Source organism: Gorilla gorilla, chromosome 20 (assembly GCF_029281585.2).
Source record: "Gorilla gorilla gorilla isolate KB3781 chromosome 20, NHGRI_mGorGor1-v2.1_pri, whole genome shotgun sequence".
NCBI lineage: Eukaryota > Metazoa > Chordata > Mammalia > Primates > Hominidae > Gorilla > Gorilla gorilla.
The window spans coordinates 62,622,158-62,645,029 of record NC_073244.2 but is presented as its reverse complement, the minus strand read 5'-3'; the positions used below and the strand labels follow the sequence as shown (position 1 = coordinate 62,645,029).

At 52.9% G+C, this 22,872-nt stretch overlaps 1 protein-coding gene across 7 annotated transcripts; it reads left to right on the top strand.

The window, feature by feature from the left end:
• Positions 1-1,508: 1,508 nt before the first annotated feature.
• Positions 1,509-19,444, top strand: SYT3 (synaptotagmin 3). Of its 7 annotated transcripts, none has more exons than XM_019016629.3 (11): positions 1,509-1,594; positions 2,228-2,363; positions 3,966-4,128; positions 8,574-9,099; positions 11,217-11,604; positions 12,057-12,275; positions 15,390-15,510; positions 15,769-15,940; positions 16,039-16,171; positions 18,560-18,628; positions 18,942-19,444. In XM_019016629.3, exons 3-10 carry the CDS (start codon positions 3,981-3,983, stop codon positions 18,623-18,625), a joined length of 1,773 nt encoding a protein of 590 aa, XP_018872174.2. In that variant the 5' UTR covers positions 1,509-1,594; positions 2,228-2,363; positions 3,966-3,980; the 3' UTR covers positions 18,626-18,628; positions 18,942-19,444. The 7 variants fall into 7 exon arrangements, with proteins under 7 accessions (XP_018872174.2, XP_018872173.2, XP_018872171.2 ...); XM_019016628.3 differs by having other exon boundaries at positions 3,598-4,128; XM_019016626.3 differs by having other exon boundaries at positions 1,519-1,594; positions 2,550-4,128.
• The last annotated feature ends 3,428 nt before the right edge of the window (positions 19,445-22,872 follow it).

Genomic DNA, 22,872 nt, shown 5'->3' with positions numbered 1-22,872 from the left:
CAAGGTCAGGAGATCGAGACCACGGTGAAACCCCGTCTTTACTAAAAATACAAAAAAAATTAGCCGGGCGTGGTGGCGGGCGCCTGTAGTCCCAGCTACTCAGGAGGCTGAGGCAGGAGAATGGAGTGAACCCGGGAGGCGGAGCTTTCAGTGAGCCCAGATCGTGCCACTACACTCCAGCCTGGGTGACAGAGCAAGACTGTCTCACAAAAAAAAAAAAATTCCTGGGCTCCAGCAATCCTCCCACCTCAGCCTCCTGTGTAGGTGGGGCTACAGGCGCACACCACCACACCCACTAGTTTGGTTTTGTTTTGGTTTTTTGGTTTTTTTGTTTTGTAGAGATGGAGTCTCACTACGTTGTCCAGGATAGTCTCAAACTCCTGGCTTCAAGTGATCCTCCCACTTCGGCCTCCCAAAGTGTTGGGATTTACAGGTGTCAGCCCAGCCTTTGATTTTTACCTAGAGGTTGTATTTATTTGGATGTCACTGATTGAGAGCACTGAGGGGGCCTCCGAGCCACCTCTCCAGGCTATGTAGATCTAGATCAAGCTTGTCCAACCGATGGCCTGAGGGCCGCATGCAGCACAGGACAGCTTTGAATGCGGCGCAACACAAATTTGTAAACTTTCTTAAAACATTATGAGATTTTTTTTGTGATTTTTTTTTCTCATCAGTTATTGTTACTGTTACTGTATTTTATGTGTAGCCCAAGACAACAATGCAGTCCATGGAAGCCAAAAGATTGGACACCCCTGATCTAGACCTTACCCAAGGGATTTAACCTCCATGGGCCTCAGTTGTCTCCTCTGTGAAATGGGAATGTCATAATTGCACCCAAGTGAAAATTAAATGAGAAAACGCTTTCAAAGCACTTAGCACTTCACCACTTATAGGAAATGACAATTGCCATTAACTGCTATTAATATACCAGAAACTGTTACTCACTGCTTTTGAGAAATATTCATTAAGTACCTAGTTGGTACCAATGTTTTGTCTACACTGACCGGTTTTTCAAACTGTGGATCCCTTAGGAAATAAGTTTATGGTGTGTATTTTGCTGATGAGGAAACGGGGCCTCAGAGCAAGAGGCGCACACAGGCGGGAGTTGGCCCAGGTGGGATTCAAACCCAGGTCCCTGCTAGTACCTCTATCCTGGCTGTGGCACTGTACCTTTGAGTCTCAGCTTCCGCTCCTACCACCGGCCTTCAGAGAGGCTCAGGTTGGAGGGCCTGAAGTCCTGGGTTCCTGGGAAGAGGGGCCTGGGGTCCCGGACTTCTACCTTTGTGAGATAGCGGGGCGGAGAACGGGGCCCCCGGACCCTGGAGAAGCAGCACGTCGTGATCCTAGATCTCTGGGTCCCCAGTGTGGAAACCCACTGGGTCTCTGCTGCCTTAGTCCCGGGCAATCTCCCTGCTTCCTTGCTGAGGCCAAGTGATTTCGGCTTTCTTGCCGCGGGTTCGGAGTGGGGGAAGGAGGGGGTGCAGGGGGAGGAGCCGCGGACCTGCGACAGTGGCGAGGGGAGGAGCCGAGCCGGCACCGCGGCGGGCGCGCGGGGCTGCGGCGGCGGCGGCGGCGGCGGCAGCGGTGGCTCCGGGTGAGTCCGCTCCTCCCCCTCCTCCTGCCACAGCCCCAGCCCCAGTCAAATCCCGGGGTCGGCCCCGGCGCATGGGGGCGGGGTAGATGCAGAGGCGCGTGGATCTCGGGCCGGAGAGTGGGAGCGCTGCAGCGCTCTCTGGCCACCCCGGGGGAGGGGCACGTGGCCCTGGAAGGGGGTCCCGAAACACCTGGGTGTATCCCACCCCTCGCCACCGATCCCCAGCGCGGGGGGATCGTTTCCTCATTCCGTGGCCGCTGAGGACTTAGGGCTCCGTGGCTTTTCGAAGTCCCGGACATCGTTCCCCTCCCCTGCAGCGTCTTGGGACCCCAGCATCTTAACCCCCACAAACCTTAAAAAAAAAAAACAAAAAAAAAAACCCCATCCTCTCTGCAGCCCGGAGGCATTAAGGACTTCAACTCCCAGCAGACCCTGCAGCGCCGGGTCTATGAAGTCGCAGCAGCGCGAGCGCGAGACCTGCCGGGAATTGTAGTCTCTAAGCCCTCAACGGGAGCTGGGGGCCCGGAGGTGGGAGGGGGTGGCCGGGCTCCCAGTGGGTCGCCTGGGGTCGGGCAGCTGGCTCGAGTAGGGCAAGATGTGACTGTTAAGCTGAGCTTTTTCTCCCGGCCTCAGCCCCTAGATCAGACATTCCCTCTCATTACCCGGCGCGTGGGAACTGGTCCACAGCCCCTTGTCCGCCCTTTACCCCATGGGCTGCCGCCCGCCGCCGCCTCGGCTGCCACCCAGGACACGGCAGAGATAAGCGCAGGTGAGTGTGACCATGCCTGTCTTGGAGTCCTGGCCTTCTGCAGCACCCCCACGACACCTGTCCATCTGTGAGCCCTGGTCTGTCTGTTCCTAATTCCCCTGCATCCCCTTCAACCCATCTTGATGCCTGGCTCCGAGCCATGTGTCACTAATTCCCCCTCTCCCCACATCCACCTCTCCTTCCTAGCCTCCTCTCATTTATGTGCTCATTGAACCTTCCCTTATGAACCCATGTTTGTCTGCCCAGCCCTCCTCTCTCCTTTTGTCTATCTGCGATCTCTAGCCATCATCTGCTGTCCTTGCCCACCCATCCCTCCTCCCATTCGACCATTTCTCTTTCAAAGATATTTCTGCCCACACTCCTGCCTGCCCCTCTTCACCGTCTCTCGACCTCTCGTCTCTCAAGCCCCCGTGAATTAATTACATCTCGGTTCATTCCTTGTCACTGTCCATCCCAAGTCTCAATCCTTGACTTTCCTTCTGCCTGCCTGTTCACCTCTCCATCTCTTCAGAGCCTCAGTCTGCCCTTCACATTATCTCTGTCTCCCCTCCCTGTATCTCTCCCTCCCTCAACTTGGTCCCCATCTCTGCATCTCCACCTCTCCACCCCCAGCTCCCACCATACCTATCCACCTCCAATCTCTCTACCCACATCCATCCTTCTCTCCTGGCCCTCCCCGCGTCTACCCCAGTCTGGCCTCCTTGGTCCCTGGACCCTCCAACTGCTTTCCTACCCTAAGCCCCTGTCATCCTGCTCCTGCTGTCTAAAATGCTTTTCTTTAAAATGCTTTTCCCACCCTGGCGCCACCGCCCCCCGCCTGTGGCTGGCTCCGTGTCATCCTTCAGGTTTGGGAGAGCCTTCCCTGACCGCCCCCCTCTGAGTTCCTCTGTGACACATCCTCCAGCTGTGTCCTGTGGAGCGTTTCTCACAGGCAGTCTGAGAGTGACCGGTTTGTGTATGTGTTTTTGTTTGCTTGTTTACTCTATGTCTCCTCTCGTTGGATTGTGACACCAGGAGGTCAGGGAACTCCAGGACCTTGTTCTCTGCTGGATTCGCAGCAACCAGCACAGCACGTAGGGTGTAGTTGGTGCTGGATGGATGTTTGTTGAATGAATGAATGATGAATGGCTGGTACCTTGTCTGCTCATCCCTAACTTCTGTTCCTTCATCTGTGCAGCCCTAATCTTTGTTTCCTCATCTGTCCATCCCTTTATTTGTGCATCCTCATTCTTAGCCCCTTCACTGCCCTTCTCCATACCTTCCTCCTTGTTCATTTGTCCCTGTTCTCTGTCCTCTACTCCACTCATGCCCATCTCTGTCCCCTTGACTTACCCAGTCCCTGCTACTATCTCCATCCCTAATTTCTGCCCTCTTGTCTGTCCACTCCTAATTCCTTTTCCTTGTCCATCCCTCTCTAATACCTGTCACCTTGTCCTTCTTCCTCGAATCTCCATCCCTAATCCATCTGCCCCTAATCTCTGTCCCCTTTGCCCATCCTTCCTTTGCTCGGTGTCTCTTTCCACCCTTATCTCCACACCTGCCCACCCTGCACTCCCATTCTGTTTCCCATCTGCACCCTTGCCCCATCCCTCCCACGCACAGGACCAGACGGCCACCATGTCAGGAGACTACGAGGATGACCTCTGCCGGCGGGCACTCATCCTGGTCTCGGACCTCTGTGCGCGGGTCCGAGATGCTGACACCAACGACAGGTGCCAGGAGTTCAGTGACCGAATCCGAGGCTATCCCCGGGGTCCAGATGCAGGTCAGCACCCCTGCCTGTCTTGGCCAGCCCCCTGCTTGCACTATGGCTAGGAGACTCGGAGCAGAACTGCTCAGCTTTCCATTGCTTGTGGGGTCAGTCCCTCATAGAGTCTTGCCCCCATCCTGCCTGCTGCTGCCCTTCTCCCAAATCTCTGATCCAAGGAGAAGGAGCTGTGTGGTCTGCTTTTTGAGTTTTGCCCTGTGGGCCTCCCTCCGACTACCACCACCAAATGCCCCCTTCAGATATCTCTGTGCATCTTGTGCAAATGTCAGGCTCTTGAGTCAGACTGACTTGTTTGGGTTCAAGTCCCATCTCCCTCACTTTATTAATAACTGCATGGCTGTAGGTAAGTGACTCTTCTTCTGGGACTCAGTCTCCTCATCTGGAAAATGGGGATAATAAAAGGGATGCTTCATAGAGCAGATGAAAGACTTAAATGATGTAACACCTAGGAAGCACTTAGAACAATGCTGGGATTCACTTACTGAGCACCAACTGTGGTCCAGGCAGCATGCGAGGTCCTCTGCACATCTCAATGATTACTCACAGTGACCCTTTGTGGAACATATAATCCCCATTTTCAACAGAGGAAACTGAGGCTGAGAAGGGTGAAGTGACCTGTCCAAGGTCACACAGCTAGAAAGCAGCAGGGTTCTGGGAATGAGGAAACATTGTGAGTGCCATTGTCCGGATGAGGAAACGGTGACCAGAGGAAGCATGTGCTGGGTGATTACAACCACAGTCACACTTGCTGAGCACCAGGGCAGGGCCTGGCACCTCATGTGCAGGATGTCCAGGTGACAGTCATGAGGGATAAGGCCGAGAGAGCAGCAGTTGCTTGCCCAGAGGCTCAATGGTAGCAGAGGCAGAACTGAATCCTGCATAGTCTAGTACAGCACTGTAGTCTAGGGGTGCCCATGACCACCCTCAGGTTCAATGATTTGCTAGAATCATTGACTCACAGAACTCAGGAAACTGTTTTTGTTTGTCTGTCTGTTTGTTTTTGAGATGGAGTTTCACTCTTGTTGCCCAGGCTGGAGTGTAATTAATGGTGGGATCTCGGCTCACTGCATCCTCCACCTCCCAGATTCAAGTGATTCTCCTGCCTCAGCCTCCAGAGTAGCTGGGATTACAGGCGTCTGCCACCATGCCCAGTTAATGTTTTGTATTTTCAGTACAGACAGGGTTTCATCCTGTTCGCCAGGCTGGTCTCGAACTCCTGACCTCAAGTGATCCACCCGCCCCAGCCTCCCAAAGTGCTGGGATTACAGGCATGAGCCACCATGCCTGGCCGGAAACTGTTATACTCATGGTTATGGTTTATGACAGTGAAAGGTTACAGACTGAAGTCAGCAAAGGGAAGAGGCACCCAGGGCAGAGTCCAGGACAGACCAGGTGTGAGCTTCCAGTCATCCTCTCCCAGTGGAGTCACATGGACAGTGCTTAATTTTCCCAGCAACAACGTGTGACAGCATGCACAATCTATTACGAACCAGGGAAGCTCACCTGAGCCTTGGTGGGCAGGGTTTTTATTGGGGGTCAGTCTCATATACGTGACTGATTGCTGGTGTGGCTGACTTTAGTCTCCAGCTCCTCCAGAGGCTGAGCTAGAGGCCTCCAGCATATATCACAGTGTTAGCATAGACTATGCCACATGATCCAAGGCCCCAGGTAAACAAAGACACTCTAATCAGGCAGGACATTCCATGGGCTTAGAGGTTCCCTCCCGGGAGCTGATCAAGGGCCAAACCTTTCTCTGGGCAAGGTGAATCTTCTACTGTGCAACTACACCACCTCTCCACGCCCAAATAGCTCCCCAGTCTGTGCAGACAGGAATGGGGAATCTGTCAGGGTTTGTGGGATTCATGTTTTGAGTTGGACAGGGTCTGAATCAGGCTGGCGGTAGGGGAAAGCATCTGTTTAATTTTTCTCCACAATGACCCTGTTTTCTCAACTCAACCTGTGTTCAGGAGGCTCGTAAAGTCCTTGCCTCTGGTTTCTAACAGGCCACCCAGAATGCTCAGTGAGTGTTGGTCACTTAAAAGGGAGCACTCTGGGCCAGGTGCGGTGGCTCACACCTGTAATCCCAGCACTTTGGGAGGCTGAGGTGGGCGGATCACAAGGTCAGGAGATCGAGACCATCCATGGTAAAACCCTATCTCTACTAAAAATACAAAAACAAAAAATTAGCTGGGCATGGTGGCAGGCGCCTGTAGTCCCAGCTACTTGGGAGGCTGAGGCAGGAGAACGGCATCAACCCAGGAGGCGGAGCTTGCAGTGAGCCAAGATCACACCACTGCACTCCACAGAGATCGCATCACTGCACTCCAGCCTGGGTGACACAGCGAGACTCCGTCTCAAAAAAAAAAAAAAAAAGGAGCACTCTGGCCAGGCATGGTGGTGCATGCCTGTGATCCCAGTACTTTGGGAAGCCGAGGTGGATGGATCTGAGGCCAGGAGTTCAAGACCAGCCTGGCCAACATAACAAAACTCCGTCTATTCCAAAAATACAAAAATTAGCCAGGTGTGCTGGTGCCCACTTGTTGTTCCAGCTACTCAGGAGGCTCAGGCACAGGAAGTGCTTGAACCTGGGAGGTGGAGGCTGCAGTGAACAGAGATCATGCCACTGCACTCCAGCCTGGATGACAGAGCAAGACTCTGCCTAAAAAAAAAAAAAAAAAAAAGCACCCCAAGAGGGAGGGGGAAGGAAACCCAGAGTTCTTCTGCCAGTGCCTGGTATATGTCCCTGCAGGGCCACTTCCTCTCTCTCAGAGCCTGTTTTCTCATCTGTAAAATGGGATAAGTCATTCCAAAGTTATATAATGTCATAAGGATTAATGTCACACACCACTATAGCTTCACTAAGCAGTACAGGACCAGAAGGCAACCCCTTCCTGCTGTGTGTCCCCTAATATAACTGGACACAGCCGTTCCACTCAGCTGTCCTTGCCGGCAATGGCCTAGCTACCTGCTTCCCCACCATAACCCACTGTCTGTCAGGAGTAGGGATTTTCCCTGTCTTTCACTTTGTCAACACCCAGAAGTCCATTTCAAAACAAATTCCCATTCCTTGAAGGTCATTTCTGGAAAACCCCACTCCTGGTACCAATTACTGAAGAAGCCTAAAACCTTTGATTGTAAGAACAATTCTGTACTCGGGTTTCTCTGCAAGGCATATAAGCACATATGTGGCATTCAGAATGTGTTAGCTATCTTGTTGATGGTGTTGGACGCACATAGTGGCAGCAATAGGATTTATTATTCTAATAAAAATTCACATTTGAACTACCATTTATTGGGAAGCGTTGAGGTGTGATAGCATCATGGTAAAGACCATGGGCTCTGAAGCCAGGCTTCCCAGACTTAAATCCTGACTCTACCACCTACAAGCTATGGACTTTGAGCAGATAACTACGGGTATACAGACCTCAGTTTTCTTTTGTGGAAAACAGGGATAAATATGTTGCCAACCTCATGTAGTGCCTGGCAGGCTTAAATAACCTGATCTCTATAAAGTACTGAGCTATTTGGTATGTAATCACCCCTCAAGATATGTTTGTTATTATCTTCCACATGTGATTTACCTTCTGCATTCCTTCAAACTACTGTAAGAGGGAAGAACTGATTTTTCCTACTTGGAAAATGGGAAATGTAAGGTTCAGAGTGGTTAAGATATGTTCCCAAGGCCACACAGCAAGCGTGATTTAAACCCTGCCCTGCCTAACTGTGTCGTGCAGGGTCCATGCTTCCTTGACCATCTCTGAGCATTTTGGAGGACCTTGGTGCTACCTCACATGTTGTGTTCTATTATAGAGAGGCAGCAAAGTCTAGTGATTAAGAGAATAAAATCTGGAGAGAGACTGCTGGATTCAAATCTCAGAACTGTCATTTATTACTTGTAAAACCTTAAACAAATCACTGGATCTCTCTGTGCCTCAGTTTCCTCATCTTTAAAATGGTCATATAGAACTACTGGGCTGGGCACAGTGGCCACATCTGTAATCACAGCACTTTGGGAGGCCAAGGTGGGAAGATTGCTTGAGGCCAGGAGTTCGAGACCAGCCTGGGCAACATAGCAAGACCTCATCTCTACAGAAAAATTTAAAAGTTAGCCAGGGGTGATAGCACATACCTGTAGTTCCAGCTTCTTGGGAGGCTGAGGTAAGAGGATTGCTTGAGCCCAAGAGTTCGAGGGTGCAGTGAGCTGTGATTATGCCACTGCACTCCAGCCTGAGTAACAGAGATTCCATCTCTTTAAAAAAATACAATACTTAACCTTGTAGAGTTGTAGAACATAAATTAAGTAATACATGTAAAGTGCCTGGCACTTGCAATTGCATCGACAATTGCATGGCAAATATGAAGGGTTAACTCTTTGGGGACAGCAGAGGGAGGATGTACTGTGACCCCATCCTGACCCCTACCTCTGTCCTCGTTCTCTCCAGACATCTCCGTGAGCCTGCTGTCGGTCATCGTGACATTCTGTGGCATTGTCCTTCTGGGTGTCTCTCTCTTCGTGTCCTGGAAGTTGTGCTGGGTGCCCTGGCGGGACAAGGGAGGCTCGGCAGTGGGCGGTGGCCCCCTGCGCAAAGACCTAGGCCCTGGTGTCGGGCTGGCAGGCCTGGTAGGCGGCGGTGGGCACCACCTGGGGGCTGGCCTGGGTGGCCATCCTCTGCTCGGCGGCCCACACCACCATGCCCATGCCGCCCACCATCCACCCTTTGCTGAGCTGCTGGAGCCAGGCAGCCTGGGGGGTTCTGACACCCCTGAGCCCTCCTACTTGGACATGGACTCGTATCCAGAGGCTGCAGCAGCAGCAGTGGCCGCTGGGGTCAAACCGAGCCAAACATCCCCTGAGCTGCCCTCTGAAGGGGGAGCAGGCTCTGGGTTGCTCCTGCTGCCCCCCAGTGGTGGGGGCTTGCCCAGTGCCCAGTCACATCAGCAGGTCACAAGCCTGGCACCCACTACCAGGTGAGAGAGGATACTGGGTTGGGGGTCCACTCTGAACTTCTGCTCCTCCTCTCTGTCTCTTTCCTATCTATAGCTCTTATGAGTTTGGGATTTGGAGGGGAATCGGAGTATTGACTCCTGGATCTTAGGGAAAGAGGAGGCTGGGGCCCTAGACTCCTGGATCTGAGGGAGGTTGGGGCTGTGGGGTCTAGACCTCTTGGACCAGAAGGAGTAGGGGACTGGCGGCCTGAATTCCTGGGTCCAGAGGGAGGAGACTGGGGGCAGGACTTAGGACAGGAAAGTAGAGGAGAATAAGGTTGGATCCCCAAGTCCCCTGTGGCATAAGGCAGTTCACCCCCTTTCACCCTAAGCCAGGATTGGTAGTGGGACCTGGAGTTCCTTCATTCATTATTTCTCAGTATACATGTAAATGTATATTGAGCACTGATATAAACCAGGCCTGAGAGGGGTGTTAGGAAAACACCAGACTCTGCCCTCCTGTCACTCACAGCGCAGGGGAGGCGGCCCCCAGACTGGCTGTCCTGGTGTAGCCAGGTTAGTGAGACAGGAAAGCGGCTCAGGGAACCGCAGCTGGGAGAAGGCTAGGAGCTTCCTGGAGGTGGAGATGTCTCAGCTGAGACCCGCAGGCTGAGGGAGAGTTGGGAAGGCAAAGAGGCAGGGCTGTGACCTGGGCATTCCAGGTGAAAGGAGCGGCCCAGGCAAAGACAAGAGGAGAACGAGATCCTAGTACATTGTGAGGACAGCCCACACCAAGGGGACAGCCAGGGCACCAAGCCTTAGTCACCAAGGCATGAGAATAAGTTTGAAAAATGGAAAACTTCAGGCTGGGCGCAGTGGCTCATGCCTGTAATCCCAGCACTTTGGGAGGCTGAGGTGGGCAGATCACTTGAGGTCAGGAGTTCGAGACCAGCCTGGCCAATATGGTGAAACCCCATCTCTACTAAAAATACAAAAACAAACAAACAAAAATAGCCGGGCATGGTTGTGTGTGTCTGTAATCCCAGCTACTCGGGAGGCTGAGACAGGAGAATCTCTTGAACCTGGGAGCCAAGATTGCACCACTGTACTCCAGCCTGGGCAGCAGAGTGAGACTCCATCTCAAAAAAAAAAAAAAAGAAAGAAAAAAGAAAAGAAAAAGAAAACTTCAGAGATGTGACTATAGACACCAGACCACATGGGGCTTTGAGTGCCCGCCTGAGGGTCTGGGACTTTGTCCTGAGGGCACTGAGGAGCCATGGGAGGGCTGTGAGCAAGGGAGGGGCAGGCTCAGCTCTGGGTGTAGAAGGAACCCTCTGGGGCCATATGGGAGTGGGCTGGAGGGAGACACTGGAGGCTGAGAGTCCAGGAGAGGACAAGGCCTGAGCTGTGACCAGGACAGTGGGGATAGAGAGGAGAGACAGCCAGGGAGATTAAGAGAAGGGCAGAAGAGCGTTCAAAGAAGGTCTGTGTTATGTGGGGCGCCAGGGGTCCATGGAGAAGCATCCTGGGTCACCAGCTTGAGGTCCAAAAGAGGTTACTGGAAGCTGGTGCATGCACAGGTCTGGGCTGGAGCTAGCTTTGAAATGGGGAGAATGAGGCTGGGTGTGGTGGCTCACACCTGTAATCCCAGCACTTTGGGAGGCCGAGGCGGGCAGATCATCTGAGGTCAGGAGTTTAAGACCAGCCTGACCAACATGGTGAAACCCCATCTCTGCTAAAAATATAAAAGTTAGCCGGATATGGTGGTGCGTGCCTGTAATCCCAGTTACTCGGGAGGCTGAGGCAGGATAATCGCTTGAACGTGGGAGGCAGAGGTTGCAGTGGGCCGAGATCACACCTTTGCACTCCAGCCTAGGTGACAAGAGCAAAACTCCATCTCAAAAAAGAAGGAAAGAAGGAAGGAAGGAAAGAAGGGAGGGAGGGAGGGAGAGAAGGAATGCCCCCAGATACCAATGGGGAAACTGAGGCTCAGAGAGCACAGTGGCTTCCTCAAGCTCACACAGTGAGCAAAGGAGGGGACTTGTGGCCACCTGGTTGGGGGATGGAGGGAAAGGCAGGGAGGAGTCTCCCAGGTCTCTGCATGCAGTCAAAGATCAGAGCCACTGACCTCACCTTGGTCTCCCCCCCACCCCCTACAGGTACCCAGCCCTGCCCCGACCCCTCACCCAGCAGACTCTGACCTCCCAGCCGGACCCCAGCAGTGAGGAGCGGCCACCTGCCCTGCCCTTACCCCTGCCTGGAGGCGAGGAAAAAGCCAAACTCATTGGGCAGATTAAGCCAGAGCTGTACCAGGGGACTGGCCCTGGTGGCCGGCGGAGCGGTGGGGGCCCAGGCTCTGGAGAGGCAGGCACAGGGGCACCCTGTGGCCGTATCAGCTTCGCCCTGCGGTACCTCTATGGCTCGGACCAGCTGGTGGTGAGGATCCTGCAGGCCCTGGACCTCCCCGCCAAGGACTCCAACGGCTTCTCAGACCCCTACGTCAAGATCTACCTGCTGCCTGACCGCAAGAAAAAGTTTCAAACCAAGGTCCGGAGCAGCGGGCTGGACACCGGGGTCCCACAGAGAGGGAGCTAGGGCTCTGGACTCCTGGGTCTGAGGGAGGAGGAGCTGGGGCTCTGGACTCCTGGGTCTGAGGAAGGAGGGGCTGGGGGCCTGGACTCCTGGGTCTGAGGAAGCAGCCGCTGGGGGTCTGGACTTCTGGGTCTGAGGGAGGAGGGGCTTGTCCTGGACTCCTGGGTCTGAGGGAGGAGGGGCTGGGGGCCTGGACTCCCGGGTCTGAGGGAGGAGGGGCTGGGGGCCTGGACTCCCGGGTCTGAGGGAGGAGGGGCTGGGGGCCTGGACTCCTGGGTCTGAGGGAGGAGGGGCTGGGCCTGGACTCCTGGGTCTGAGAGAGGAGGGGCTGGGGGCTGGACTCCTGGATCCTGTGGAGGAGGGGCTTATGGGCACGGTGTCTGTCTCCTGTCGCCCACCACCACCAGGTGCACAGGAAGACCCTGAACCCCGTCTTCAATGAGACGTTTCAATTCTCGGTGCCCCTGGCTGAGCTGGCCCAACGCAAACTGCACTTCAGCGTCTATGACTTTGACCGCTTCTCGCGGCACGACCTCATCGGCCAGGTGGTGCTGGACAACCTCCTGGAGCTGGCCGAGCAGCCCCCTGACCGCCCGCTCTGGAGGGACATCGTGGAGGGCGGCTCGGTCAGTGGCCCTCTCCCCTGACCTTCCCCTTCCCAGGGCCCTGAGACCCCCCGGGTTGCAAGCCCCCTGCCCTCAGAGTTCATAACTTCCTCACTTCTTGTCCCCACATTTTTCTGTTAAAATGTATCACACTGGGGAAGACTGCAAACTTACAGGCAAGAATAGAGAATGGGCCGGGCGCGGTGGCTCATGCCTATAATCCCAGCACTTTGGGAGGCCAGGTGGGCAGATCACTTGAGGTTGGGAGTTCGAGACCAGCCTGGCCAACATGGAGAAACCCCATCTCTACTAAAAATACAAAAATTAGCCGGGCGTGGTGGCACATGCCTGTAATCCCAGCTACTCGGGAGGCTGAGGCAGGAGAATCGCTTGAACCAGGAAGTGGAGGTTGTGGTGAGCAGAGAACATGCCATTGCACTCCAGCCTAGGCAACAAGAGCGAAACTCCATCTCAAAAAAAAAAAAAAAAAAGAACAGATAATGATACAATGGACACTGTTCCTCTCCTCAACATCGCCAAATGTTAGCATCAGGCCTGGATCCGATTTTCCAACCTCTCACCCGCTTTGCCATAGGATACCTTCCTGCCTCAACCCCATGACTTCTCCCCTCTCACCCCAGACTTCTTACCTTCCTAACTTCCTGACTTTCCAATGTCTGGACTTCTGGAAGCCCCAATCCCTCTCTAATCTCTGAACTTCTGAATTTTCCCAACCCCTGACATTGGAACTCTTTCATATTCTGACCCTCTGTTTTTTCATGGTCCCTGCCCGAATGCTGATAGCTTGATCCCCCAGGCCTCAGCCATCCTGGGATCCCCGATATGCAGACACTCCTCAATTCTCCCAGCATCCAGATTATAGGGCCCAATGGCTTCTTCCTTATTCCTTGCGACCCCTGCCCTCTGGTATCTCGTTCTCCCTGTACCTCCAATCCCTCCCCAGCCCCATTCTTAGGTACTTCTTGTGTGTGTGTCCTGAGCCCTTCTGCCCCACCAAATCTCAGATCCTTAACTCTACAGCGCCCCCGCTCCAACCTAATTTGTGGATTATCCAACATTCCAGTTCTCTGCCAATCTGGGGTAGCTGTGTGTGTTGTGGGGAGGGCGGCCTTCATATCAGGAGAGGACTAGACGACCTCAAGATTCTTTCCTTTTCTGAGCCTCAGTTTCCCCATCTGTTCAATGACAGATGTCCAGTTGAGCTGGATGCCTATAGCTCTTTGGGTAGGCTTCTTCATGGGGCCCTCCCCAGCCTGCCTGCTTGGCCCCCAAGCCCAGCCTTTGAGATTGAAGCGCCCAGTTCCAAGGTCCCAGGGCCCCTGTGTATTCCACCAGCTCCTACTCCCAGTCATCACCCATGGCAGCCCCATGCCAGGGCCTTCTCTCTGTATCCATGCTGGCCTCATTCTTGTGCTCACCCTTCTCATTTTCTCTCTCCATCATCATCACTTGAGGTTTTCCTCACTCATTCCATTGATTCATACATTCTCTCTCTCTCACTTTTTTTTTTTTTTTTTTTTGAGACAGAGTCTCTCTCTGTCACCCAGGCTGGAGTACAGTGGCGCAATCTCAGCTCACTGCAACCTCCACCTCCCGGGTTCAAGTGATTGTGATTCTCATGCTTCAGTCACCCAAGTGTCTTGGATTACAGGCTCCCGGCACCACGCCCGGCTAATTTTTGTATTTTTAGTAGAGACGGGGTTTCACCATGTTGGCCAGGCTGGTCTCAAACTCCTGAGCTCAGGTTATCCGCCCACCTCAGCCTCCCAAAGTGCTGGGATTACAGGCATCAGCCACTGCACCCAGCCTTCATTCATTTCTTCAACCACTGTTTTTTTCAGGAGCAGGGCCTGGGGACCCCAGGCAGCCCTGGGCAGCTCCAGGTCTAGATGGTCGGGCCTTGTGTCAGGGGCCAGGGTTATGGGGAGGCACAGGAGGAGCCTCTGCAGGGCTTTGGGGGATCTGGGAGCTTGAGGAACGAGGGGAGGCTCAAAGGCCAAGGAGGAGATAGAGGGAAGAGTGTTCTGGCAGAGGGACAGCCTGGGCAGATTCCCTGAGGGGAGCAAGTAGGGAGTCCTGGGCACAGTTGGGAGGCTGCAGGGCTAGGCCAGGTTGGTCAAAGCTCCCAGCTAGCTCCAGCGTGGCTCCAGCCTGTGTGTCAGGGTTGGGGGCGGTCCTGGAAACTTCGGTGGAGGTTGATGAATCTCCTGCCCTCTCTCAGGCTGGTTTATGTGTGTGTTTCTCCTTGGTCTTTGTCCCACTCTGTCTGAGTCAGCCTCTCTCTCTCTCTCTCTCTCTCTCTCTTTCTCTTGGTGCAGGGAGTAGGGTATCTGAGTCTAGGTTTCCCTCTCACTCTCTGGTCTCTGCCCCTCCACTCTAATTCTAGGTAACTATCACTCTTTCTGGGTCTTTATGCACCCCCAACCCACTGTCTCTGTCCCTCTCTCTCTCTGGGCCTCTGTCTCTCTCTGAGTCTCTCTCTATATCTCTCTCTTTCTCTCTCTGGGTCTCTGTACCCCCTGTCTCTGGGCTTCTGTCTCTCTCTGAGTCTCTATCTCTCTGTCTCTGGGTCTCTGTCCCCCTCTCTCTCTGGGTCTCTGCCCCTTTCTCTCTCTGGGTCTCTGCCCTCCTCTCTGGGTCTCTGTCCCCCTCTCTCTCTCTGGGCCTCTGTCCCCCTCTCTCTCTGGGTCTCTGTCTCCCTCTCTCTGGGTCTCTCTCTGTGTCTGTCTCTGGGCCTCTGTCCCTCTGACTTGAGAACTTTGCCTGTGGGTCTGTCTTTCCAGCTGTATCCCTCAGTGTTTTGGCTTCTGTCTCAGTCTATCTCTCTTTGTGTTTTCTCTCTCTCTCACCTTCTCTGTCTCTCCCCTCCTCTCTCTCTCCCCTCACTCATGCTTCTTCCAATCTTTCCTGCAGAACAAATAAGCTTTGATGGTCATGGGCAGCTGTGGCCAGGGAATTACTGGGCCTTGTCCCAAGAGTCAGATTGCTAAGTGGATGGGAAGCCTGAGCCCTGGATGTCAGGGTGGAAAGCAGGAGGCTCCGACGGGAGAGAAAATCAGGGAGAGTTGAAGAGGGGCTGAGGCAAGATATCGCTGACCTTTTCCCCAACTGCAGGAAAAAGCAGATCTTGGGGAGCTCAACTTCTCACTCTGCTACCTCCCCACGGCCGGGCGCCTCACCGTGACCATCATCAAAGCCTCTAACCTCAAAGCGATGGACCTCACTGGCTTCTCAGGTGAGGGTCCTGGGTCTGAGGGAGGAGGGCTGGGGGCCTGGACTCCTGGGTCTGAGGGAGGAGGGGCCGGGGGCCTGGACTCCTGGGTCTGAGAGAGGAGGACCTGGGGTCTGGACTCTTGGGTCTGAGGAAGGAGGGGCTGGGGGCCTGGGGCCCCGGACCTCTGGGTCTGAGGGAGGAGGGGCTCGGGGCCTGGGGTCCTGGACCCCTAGGTCTGAGGGAGGGAGTCTCTGTTCCTTACTTCATTGCTGTTCCCAGATCCCTACGTGAAGGCCTCCCTGATCAGCGAGGGGCGGCGTCTGAAGAAGCGGAAAACCTCCATCAAGAAGAACACACTGAACCCCACGTATAATGAGGCGCTGGTGTTCGACGTGGCCCCCGAGAGCGTGGAGAACGTGGGGCTCAGCATCGCCGTGGTGGACTACGACTGGTGAGGGGCGCGGCCCGGGCGGGGGTCAGGCAGGAGGGCTGGGGTGGGGACAGGCCCTCCCACCACCCTCCACGCTCCTCACCGACCCCAACCCCCAGCATCGGGCACAACGAGGTGATCGGCGTGTGCCGCGTGGGCCCCGACGCTGCCGACCCGCACGGCCGCGAGCACTGGGCAGAGATGCTGGCCAACCCCCGCAAGCCCGTGGAGCACTGGCATCAGCTAGTGGAGGTGAGTAGGGGTCCCACACCGACCCCTGACAAGCACCCGTGCACCCTCCCTCGGCCCCTTCATCCATGCAACGAACGCCCTGCATGTTCATGAGTCGCAGAGCCAGGCGTCCTAGGTTTCAATCCCTGCTGTGCCAACTTTAGCTGTGCGGCTTAGAGCCAGTTACCCAAGCGCTCTGTGCCTCAATTTACCCACTAGGAAATGGGACTGTTGATAGCATCTTCTGTTAGGATAGAGGTGAGATGTGCTGAGTTAAACGTTCTGTAAGTGGTCGCTGCTGTTGTTACCCATGAGGCTAAGTTGAAAATAGAGGGGGCCAGGCGCGGTGGCTCACGCCTGTAATCCCAGCACTTTGGGAGGCCGAGGAGGGTGGATCACCTGAGGTCAGGAGTTCGAGACCAGCCTGACCAACATGGAGAAACCCTGTCTCTACTAAAAATACAAAATTAGCTGGGCGTAGTGGCACACGCCTGTAATCCCAGCTACTTGGGAGGCTGAGGCAGGAGAATCGCTTGAACCTGGGAGGCAGAGGTTGCGGTGAGCCGAGGTGGCACCATTGCACTCCAGTCTGGGTGACAGAGCAAGACTCTGTCTCAAAAAAAAAAAAAAGTCATTTAAGATTATCACTTGATCAGGAGAAATAATCAAACATGGCCATTCTCTCAATAGAAAACAAGAGGAGCAAAGAAGTAGATTTAGAAAGTGTTATTGGCAGATTTGCCTCCATTAAAAGCCAAGAAAGTCAAATTATTCAAATTCTGTCTAGGGTATATATGAAAGATTTAAATATAAAATAATGTTGTGAATTTCAACACACTTACTTCATTTTTCAGTATTTTTCAACTAGTTTAGCATTCCAGGAAAAATAAATTTAGAAAAAAATATATAAAAACTTGGGCAGGGCACAGTGGCTCATGCCTGTAATCCCAGCACAGGCCTTGGGAGGACAAGGTGGGTGGATCACTTGAGCCTGGGAGTTTAAGACTAGCCTGAGCAACATGGGGAGAGCCTGTCTCTACAAAAATAATTTAGGAATTAGCTAGGCATGGTAGTGTGTGCTTGTAGTCCCAGCTACTTAGGAGGCTGAGGCAGGAGGATCTCTTGAGCCCAGGAGTTTGTTACTGCAGTGAGCTATGATCTTACCACCACACTCCAGCCTGGGCAATGGAGCAAGAACCCCTCTCCTTAAAAAAAAAAAAAAAACCAAGTATATGAGGGCACATACATTTCCTTTGAAATAGCAGTCTGATGTGGCATGAGACTGGCCTTTTTTAAAAATTTGATATTTTCTTCATCATTGATTTTTTTGCATTAATTTTGATTTTTTTTAAATCTTGCATTACTATTATTATTGTTATTATTGAGACAGAGTCTCACTCTGTCACCCAGGCTGGAGTGCAGTGTTGCAATCTTGGCTCACTGCAACCTCCCCCTCCCTGAGTTCAAGTGATTCTCCTGCTTCAGCCTCCCAAGTAGCTGGGACTACAGGCATGTGCCACCTCACCCTGCTAATTTTTTTTTTTTTTTTGTAGAGACAGGGTTTCGCCATGTTGGCCAGGTTGGTCTCAAACTTCCGACCTCAAGTGATCCACCCACCTTGGGCTCCCAAAGAGCTGGGATTATAGGCGTGAGCCACCACGCCTGGCCAATATTGCATGAAATATTATTTATCTTGATTGCTGCATTTGGGGCACACATTTACATTTAGTACTGGGTGAAACTTTCACCACATCACCAGATTTAGTCTGGCCCTGCTGTGGGCTTTTTTCCAGTGATCATGAGGGACCCAACACCTGGGCACAGAACTCAGATTTGAGATTGGAAAAGACGGGGACTCTACTAAGGTGGATAGGATGGAGGCTACTCCCTCCTCCTGTCATTCACTCATTCATCCATTCATTAATTCATCCCACAAACCTTCCCAGGAGTTTCCTGGTGAGCCACTGCCCATGTTGGGCAACGCTGGCGGCACAGAGTCTAGGCCGAGTCCTGACACTGCCCATGAATTTCAGCCCCTCATGCTCCCTGTGGCCCCAGAAGATCCTTCTACACCCAGAGCTTTGCCTCCCCTTCCTTGCTCACAGCCCTCCCGTGGCTCCCCAGTGGCCCCAGGACAGAGTCTCAGCCCCTCTGATACCATGCAGGACCTGCCCCACTCATCCCTACAGCCTCATCTCTCCTCGCATTTGCAGAGACTCCTCTTTTTAGTGCCTCCATTTCCCCATCTGTAGAATGGAATTGTAATACCATCTGTCCATCACTTCAGGGCCAAGTAAGAAAGCGCATCCTAAATAATGAAACAGGATTGACGTCTTCTCCTGTTGATGGTTAGCATCTGTTTCAACTCTCTGTCCCTCACTCCCGAACCTTCTGCACTTTCTCCTGTAGGAAAAGACTTTGACCAGCTTCACAAAAGGCAGCAAAGGACTATCAGAGAAAGAGAACTCCGAGTGAGGGGTAAGCAGCCTGGCCACAGGGAAGGGGCTGGGGTGGAGATGCCTGCGTCTGAGGGAGGAGGGGCTGGGGGCCTGGACCCCTGGGTCTGCGGGAGGAGGGGCTGGGGGCCTGGACTCCTGGGTCTGAGGGAGGAGAGCCTGGGGCCTGGACTCCTGGGTCTGAGGGAGGAGAGCCTGGGGCCTGGACTCCTGGGTCTGAGGGAGGAGGGGCTGGGCCTGGGACTCCTGGGTCTCTGGGTGGTGATGGAGCTACAGGAGGTTGTGGTGCAGTTCTCTGCCATTGCTGACCCCTCCTTTCCTGCTCCATCGTGCAGGTCTGGCCTAGGCCCGGGATCGGACCAGGCTCCCTCAGGACCCCATCCTATCCTGCCCGGACCGTGAATTCATCTCCTTGAAGCCATAACGTCCGAGCTGCTGGTGCAGGGCAGCCCTGGCCCTAGGCTTCCTACCCCTGGAAGCGAGAGGATGAGAGGAGGCCGGCCCAGCTCCTTCTTTCAGGGTGGGGGGCATTCAGCCTCCACTGTGTCTGTCTTTTCTTCCCTGGGGCTCCCCCTCGAGGCGAGGGGCCATGCATGTCTGGGGGACCCCTGCCCCCCAAAACCCTCTGTCTGTCTCTGTCTCTTTGCTGTTTGTCCAAGACTCAGTGTCCCGACCCTTGTTCTCGCCGTGAATGTCAATGGGCCAATCCTCTCTGTCCTTTCAGACACACACACACCTGTGTCCACCCCTTCTGTTCGCCACACCCTGCGTCTGGCCGGTCCCCCCACTGCTGCTGCTATCAACGCCAGAATAAACACACTCCGTGGGTCTCACTCCACCTGGGCCTCCTGTCCTCTCTGAGACTGGGAAACTGGATTGGAACATGCTGGCTCTGCAAGCAGACAAATTTGTGTTTCTTTCAATGACTGGGCAACTTAATGATCTCTCTGAGCCTCAGTTTATAAAAATGGTGTTAGTCAGGATCATTGTGAGTACAGAACACAAAATTCAACCCAAAGCCATAAACAGAATTGAAAGACTTCTGTCCATGGAAAGCCTATGAACACATTGAACACAGAGGGACTTCAGGCATGGTTAGATCCAGCTGTTCAAGGGACTCTCACTTCTTCTTTCCTCTTTTTTTTTTGGATGGAGTTTCACTCTTGTTGCCCAGGCTGGAGTGCAGTGGTGTGATCTCAGCTCACTGCAACCTCCCGGTTTCAAGCGATTCTCCTGCCTCAGACTCCTGAGTAGCTGGGATTACAGCCGCTCGCCACCACGCCTGGCTAATTTTTTGTATTTTTAGTAGAGACGGGGTTTCACCATGTTGGCAGGCTGGTCTCGAACTCCTGACCTCCTGTGATCTGCCTGCCTTGGCCTCCCAAAGCGCTGGGATTACAGGCATGAGCCACCGTGCCTGGCTATTGGCTTCTCTCTCAGGTAGGTGTTTGCAGTGGCAATGAGATGGTCACTTGGAGCTCCAGGTGTATAATGCTGTATCTGTTATGATACCTTCGGCTGAAAAAAAAAAAAAAAAAAAACCTTCCCAACTGAAAGAGAAAGATTTTTTTGCATGTTTGCATATCAAATTTTTCAAAGACAGTCCCAGGGTTGGTTCAGCTGCTCAACAACATTAGGCTCTGGTTGGCATTTCTGAGACTGGTGTTCGTTCCCCTCCTGAGTACAAACTGTCTATAGCAGCATCATGTTCTCACACACTGGCATCTAAATCAGGCAGTGTAGACCGGGGCCTCCCCTTCTGTGTTCCCCTTTTTTCCTCCTCAGAATAATTCTCCTTATTTCTCTCTTGCCAGAACCCGGCTGTGTGGCTACCCCGAGTTGCAAAGCGGTCTGGGTAGTGAACATCTGTCATTTCCAGTCCCCATGGTGGGGTGCGGCTTTGCCTAGAGGAAGCACGGGAGGGGAACTATTGTTGGGTAGGAAATTAACAGGATCTGCTGCCATTGCAAGAAATTAACAGGACTTGTAATTGCCTTCAGAGCAGATAACTTCAGAGGAAACAATGTGAGAATCAGCTGGCTCTCAGCTGCTGTGTCATTAAGGAACAGGATTCTGATTTGTCCAGCGCAGACCTTGGAGACACCCCGGGCCAATCATTGGGTCCAGTTTGGAGCCAACTCTTGGGCCCGCCTCCTGCCTTTGCTGACTCCTCCTCCTCCTCCCCTGCCCATCTTGCCCAGGATTGGTTCAAAGCCCCTCTGGACCTCATCCCTTTTTGCTGGAGGGATGAATTCATCTCCTGGAAGCCATATATGTAGGGGTCCCTTGACTGACAGTTCCAAATGAATCACACGGCAATGGGCAAGGGACAGTCTCTCAAAGCAGTAGGTGTCCACTACATTCTACCCTCAGCTACTTCACACTAATTCACATCTACATTCCGGGACACAACATTTCAAAAACTCCCACTGCAAAAATTGGTCCAATCACTGTGTCAGTTTGCTAGGACTGATATAACAAGTTACAATAACCTAGCTGAAAACAACAGAAATTTATTCTCTCACAGCTCTGGAGGCCAGAAGTCTGAAGTTAATGTGGTAGTAACCACCAGGCACAGTGGCTCATGCCTGTAAATCCCAGCACTTTGGGAGGCTGAGGCAGGAGGATCGCTCAAGCCCAGGAGTTTGAGACCAGGTAATATGGTGAGATTCTCTTAAAAAAAAAAAAAAAATTGGCCGGGCATGGTGATATTCACTTGTAGTTCCAGCTACTTTGGAGGTCGAGGTGGGAGTATTGCTCGAGCTCAGGAGTTCGAGACCAGCCTGGGCAGCATAGCAAGACCCTGTCTCTACAAATAATAGTAGTAATAATAATAATAGTAAAATTATCCAGGCATGATGGTGCTCACCTGTAGTCCCAGCTACTCTGGTGGCTGAGGCAGGAGGATCACTTGAGCCCAGGAGTTTGAGGCTGCAGGCAGCTGTGATGGCACTGCTGCACTGCATCTGAAAAACATGATGCCGTGTGATACAGCCAGATACAAGGGTATATGCTGTAGGATTCCACTTTTGTGAAATTGTAGAAAGAAAACACTAATATGGGCGGGGCATGGTGGCTCACGCCTGTAATCCTAGCACTTTGGGAGGCTGAGGCAGGCGGATTACTTGAGATCAGGAGTTCAAAAGCAGCCTGGCACCTGTAATCCCAGCTACTTGGGAGGCTGAGGTAGGAGAATCGGGAGGCGGAGGTTGCAGTGAGCCGATCACGCCACTGCACTCCAGCCTGGGCAACAGAGTGAGACTCCAACTCAAAAAAGAAAGAGAGAAAGAAAGAAAGAGAGAGAGAGAAGGAAGGAAGGAAGGAAGGAGAGAGAGAGAGAGACAAAGAAAGAAAGAAAGAAAGAAAGAAAGAAAGAAAGAAAGAAAGAAAGAAAGAAAGAGAAAGAAAGAAAGAGGCCAGAAGCCAGGCACGGTGGCTCACCCTGTAATCCCAGCACTTTGGAAGGCCAAGGCAGGTGGATCACAAGGTCAGGAGTTCAAGACCAGTCTGGCCAACATGGTAAAACCCCATCTCTACTAAAAATACAAAAATTAACCGGGTGTGGTAGCGAGTGCCTGTAATCCCAGCTACTTGGGAGGCTGAGGCAGGAGAATGGCTTGAACCTGGGAGGCGGAGGTTGTAGTGAGCTGAGATCACACCACTGAACTCCAGCCTGAGTGACAGAGTAAAAGAAAAGAAGAGAAGAGAAGAAAAGAGAAAAGAAAAGGCTAATGTGCAGGGGCAGAAAATGGATTAGTGGTTGACTGGGGTCAGTGGCAGTGGTTATGGAGAGACTGATTACTAGTGGACACAGGGAAACTTTCCGGATGATGGAAGCGATCACACAACCGAATACATTTGTCAAAATTCATTGCGCTTAAAATTGGTTCATTTAAATTCTTGTATATTGTTGCAAAATACACATAACACAAACTTTACCATCTTAGCCAATTTTTTTTTTTTTTTTTGAGACAGAGTCTCGCTGCAATGCCCAGGCTGGAGTGCAATGGCATGATCTTGGCTCACTGCAACCTCCGCTTCCCCGGTTCAAGCGATTCTCCTGCCTCAGCTTCCAGAGTAGCTGAGATTACAGGCATGAGCCACCTCTCCAGGACTTAGCCAATTTTAAGTGTACAGTTGCATTGTTGTGCAATCATCACCCCTACTCATCTCCACTCTTTCCTCTTGTAGAATTGAAACTGTTCCCATCAAGCAACTCCCACTGCCTTCCCTTCCCAGCCCCTGGGAAGCACGTTCTACTCTCTG

What these genes read in the sequence shown, in the direction of transcription:
- SYT3 (XM_019016626.3), top strand. Translation starts at nt 3,477, where the DNA reads ATGAATGATGAATGGCTGGTACCTTGTCTGCTCATCCCTAACTTCTGT. An exon ending in AGCCTGGCACCCACTACCAG is followed by an intron (nt 9,100 to 11,216) that starts GTGAGAGAGGAT and finishes CACCCCCTACAG; the next exon opens with GTACCCAGCCCTGCCCCGAC. An exon ending in GCCGTGGTGGACTACGACTG is followed by an intron (nt 15,941 to 16,038) that starts GTGAGGGGCGCG and finishes CCCAACCCCCAG; the next exon opens with CATCGGGCACAACGAGGTGA.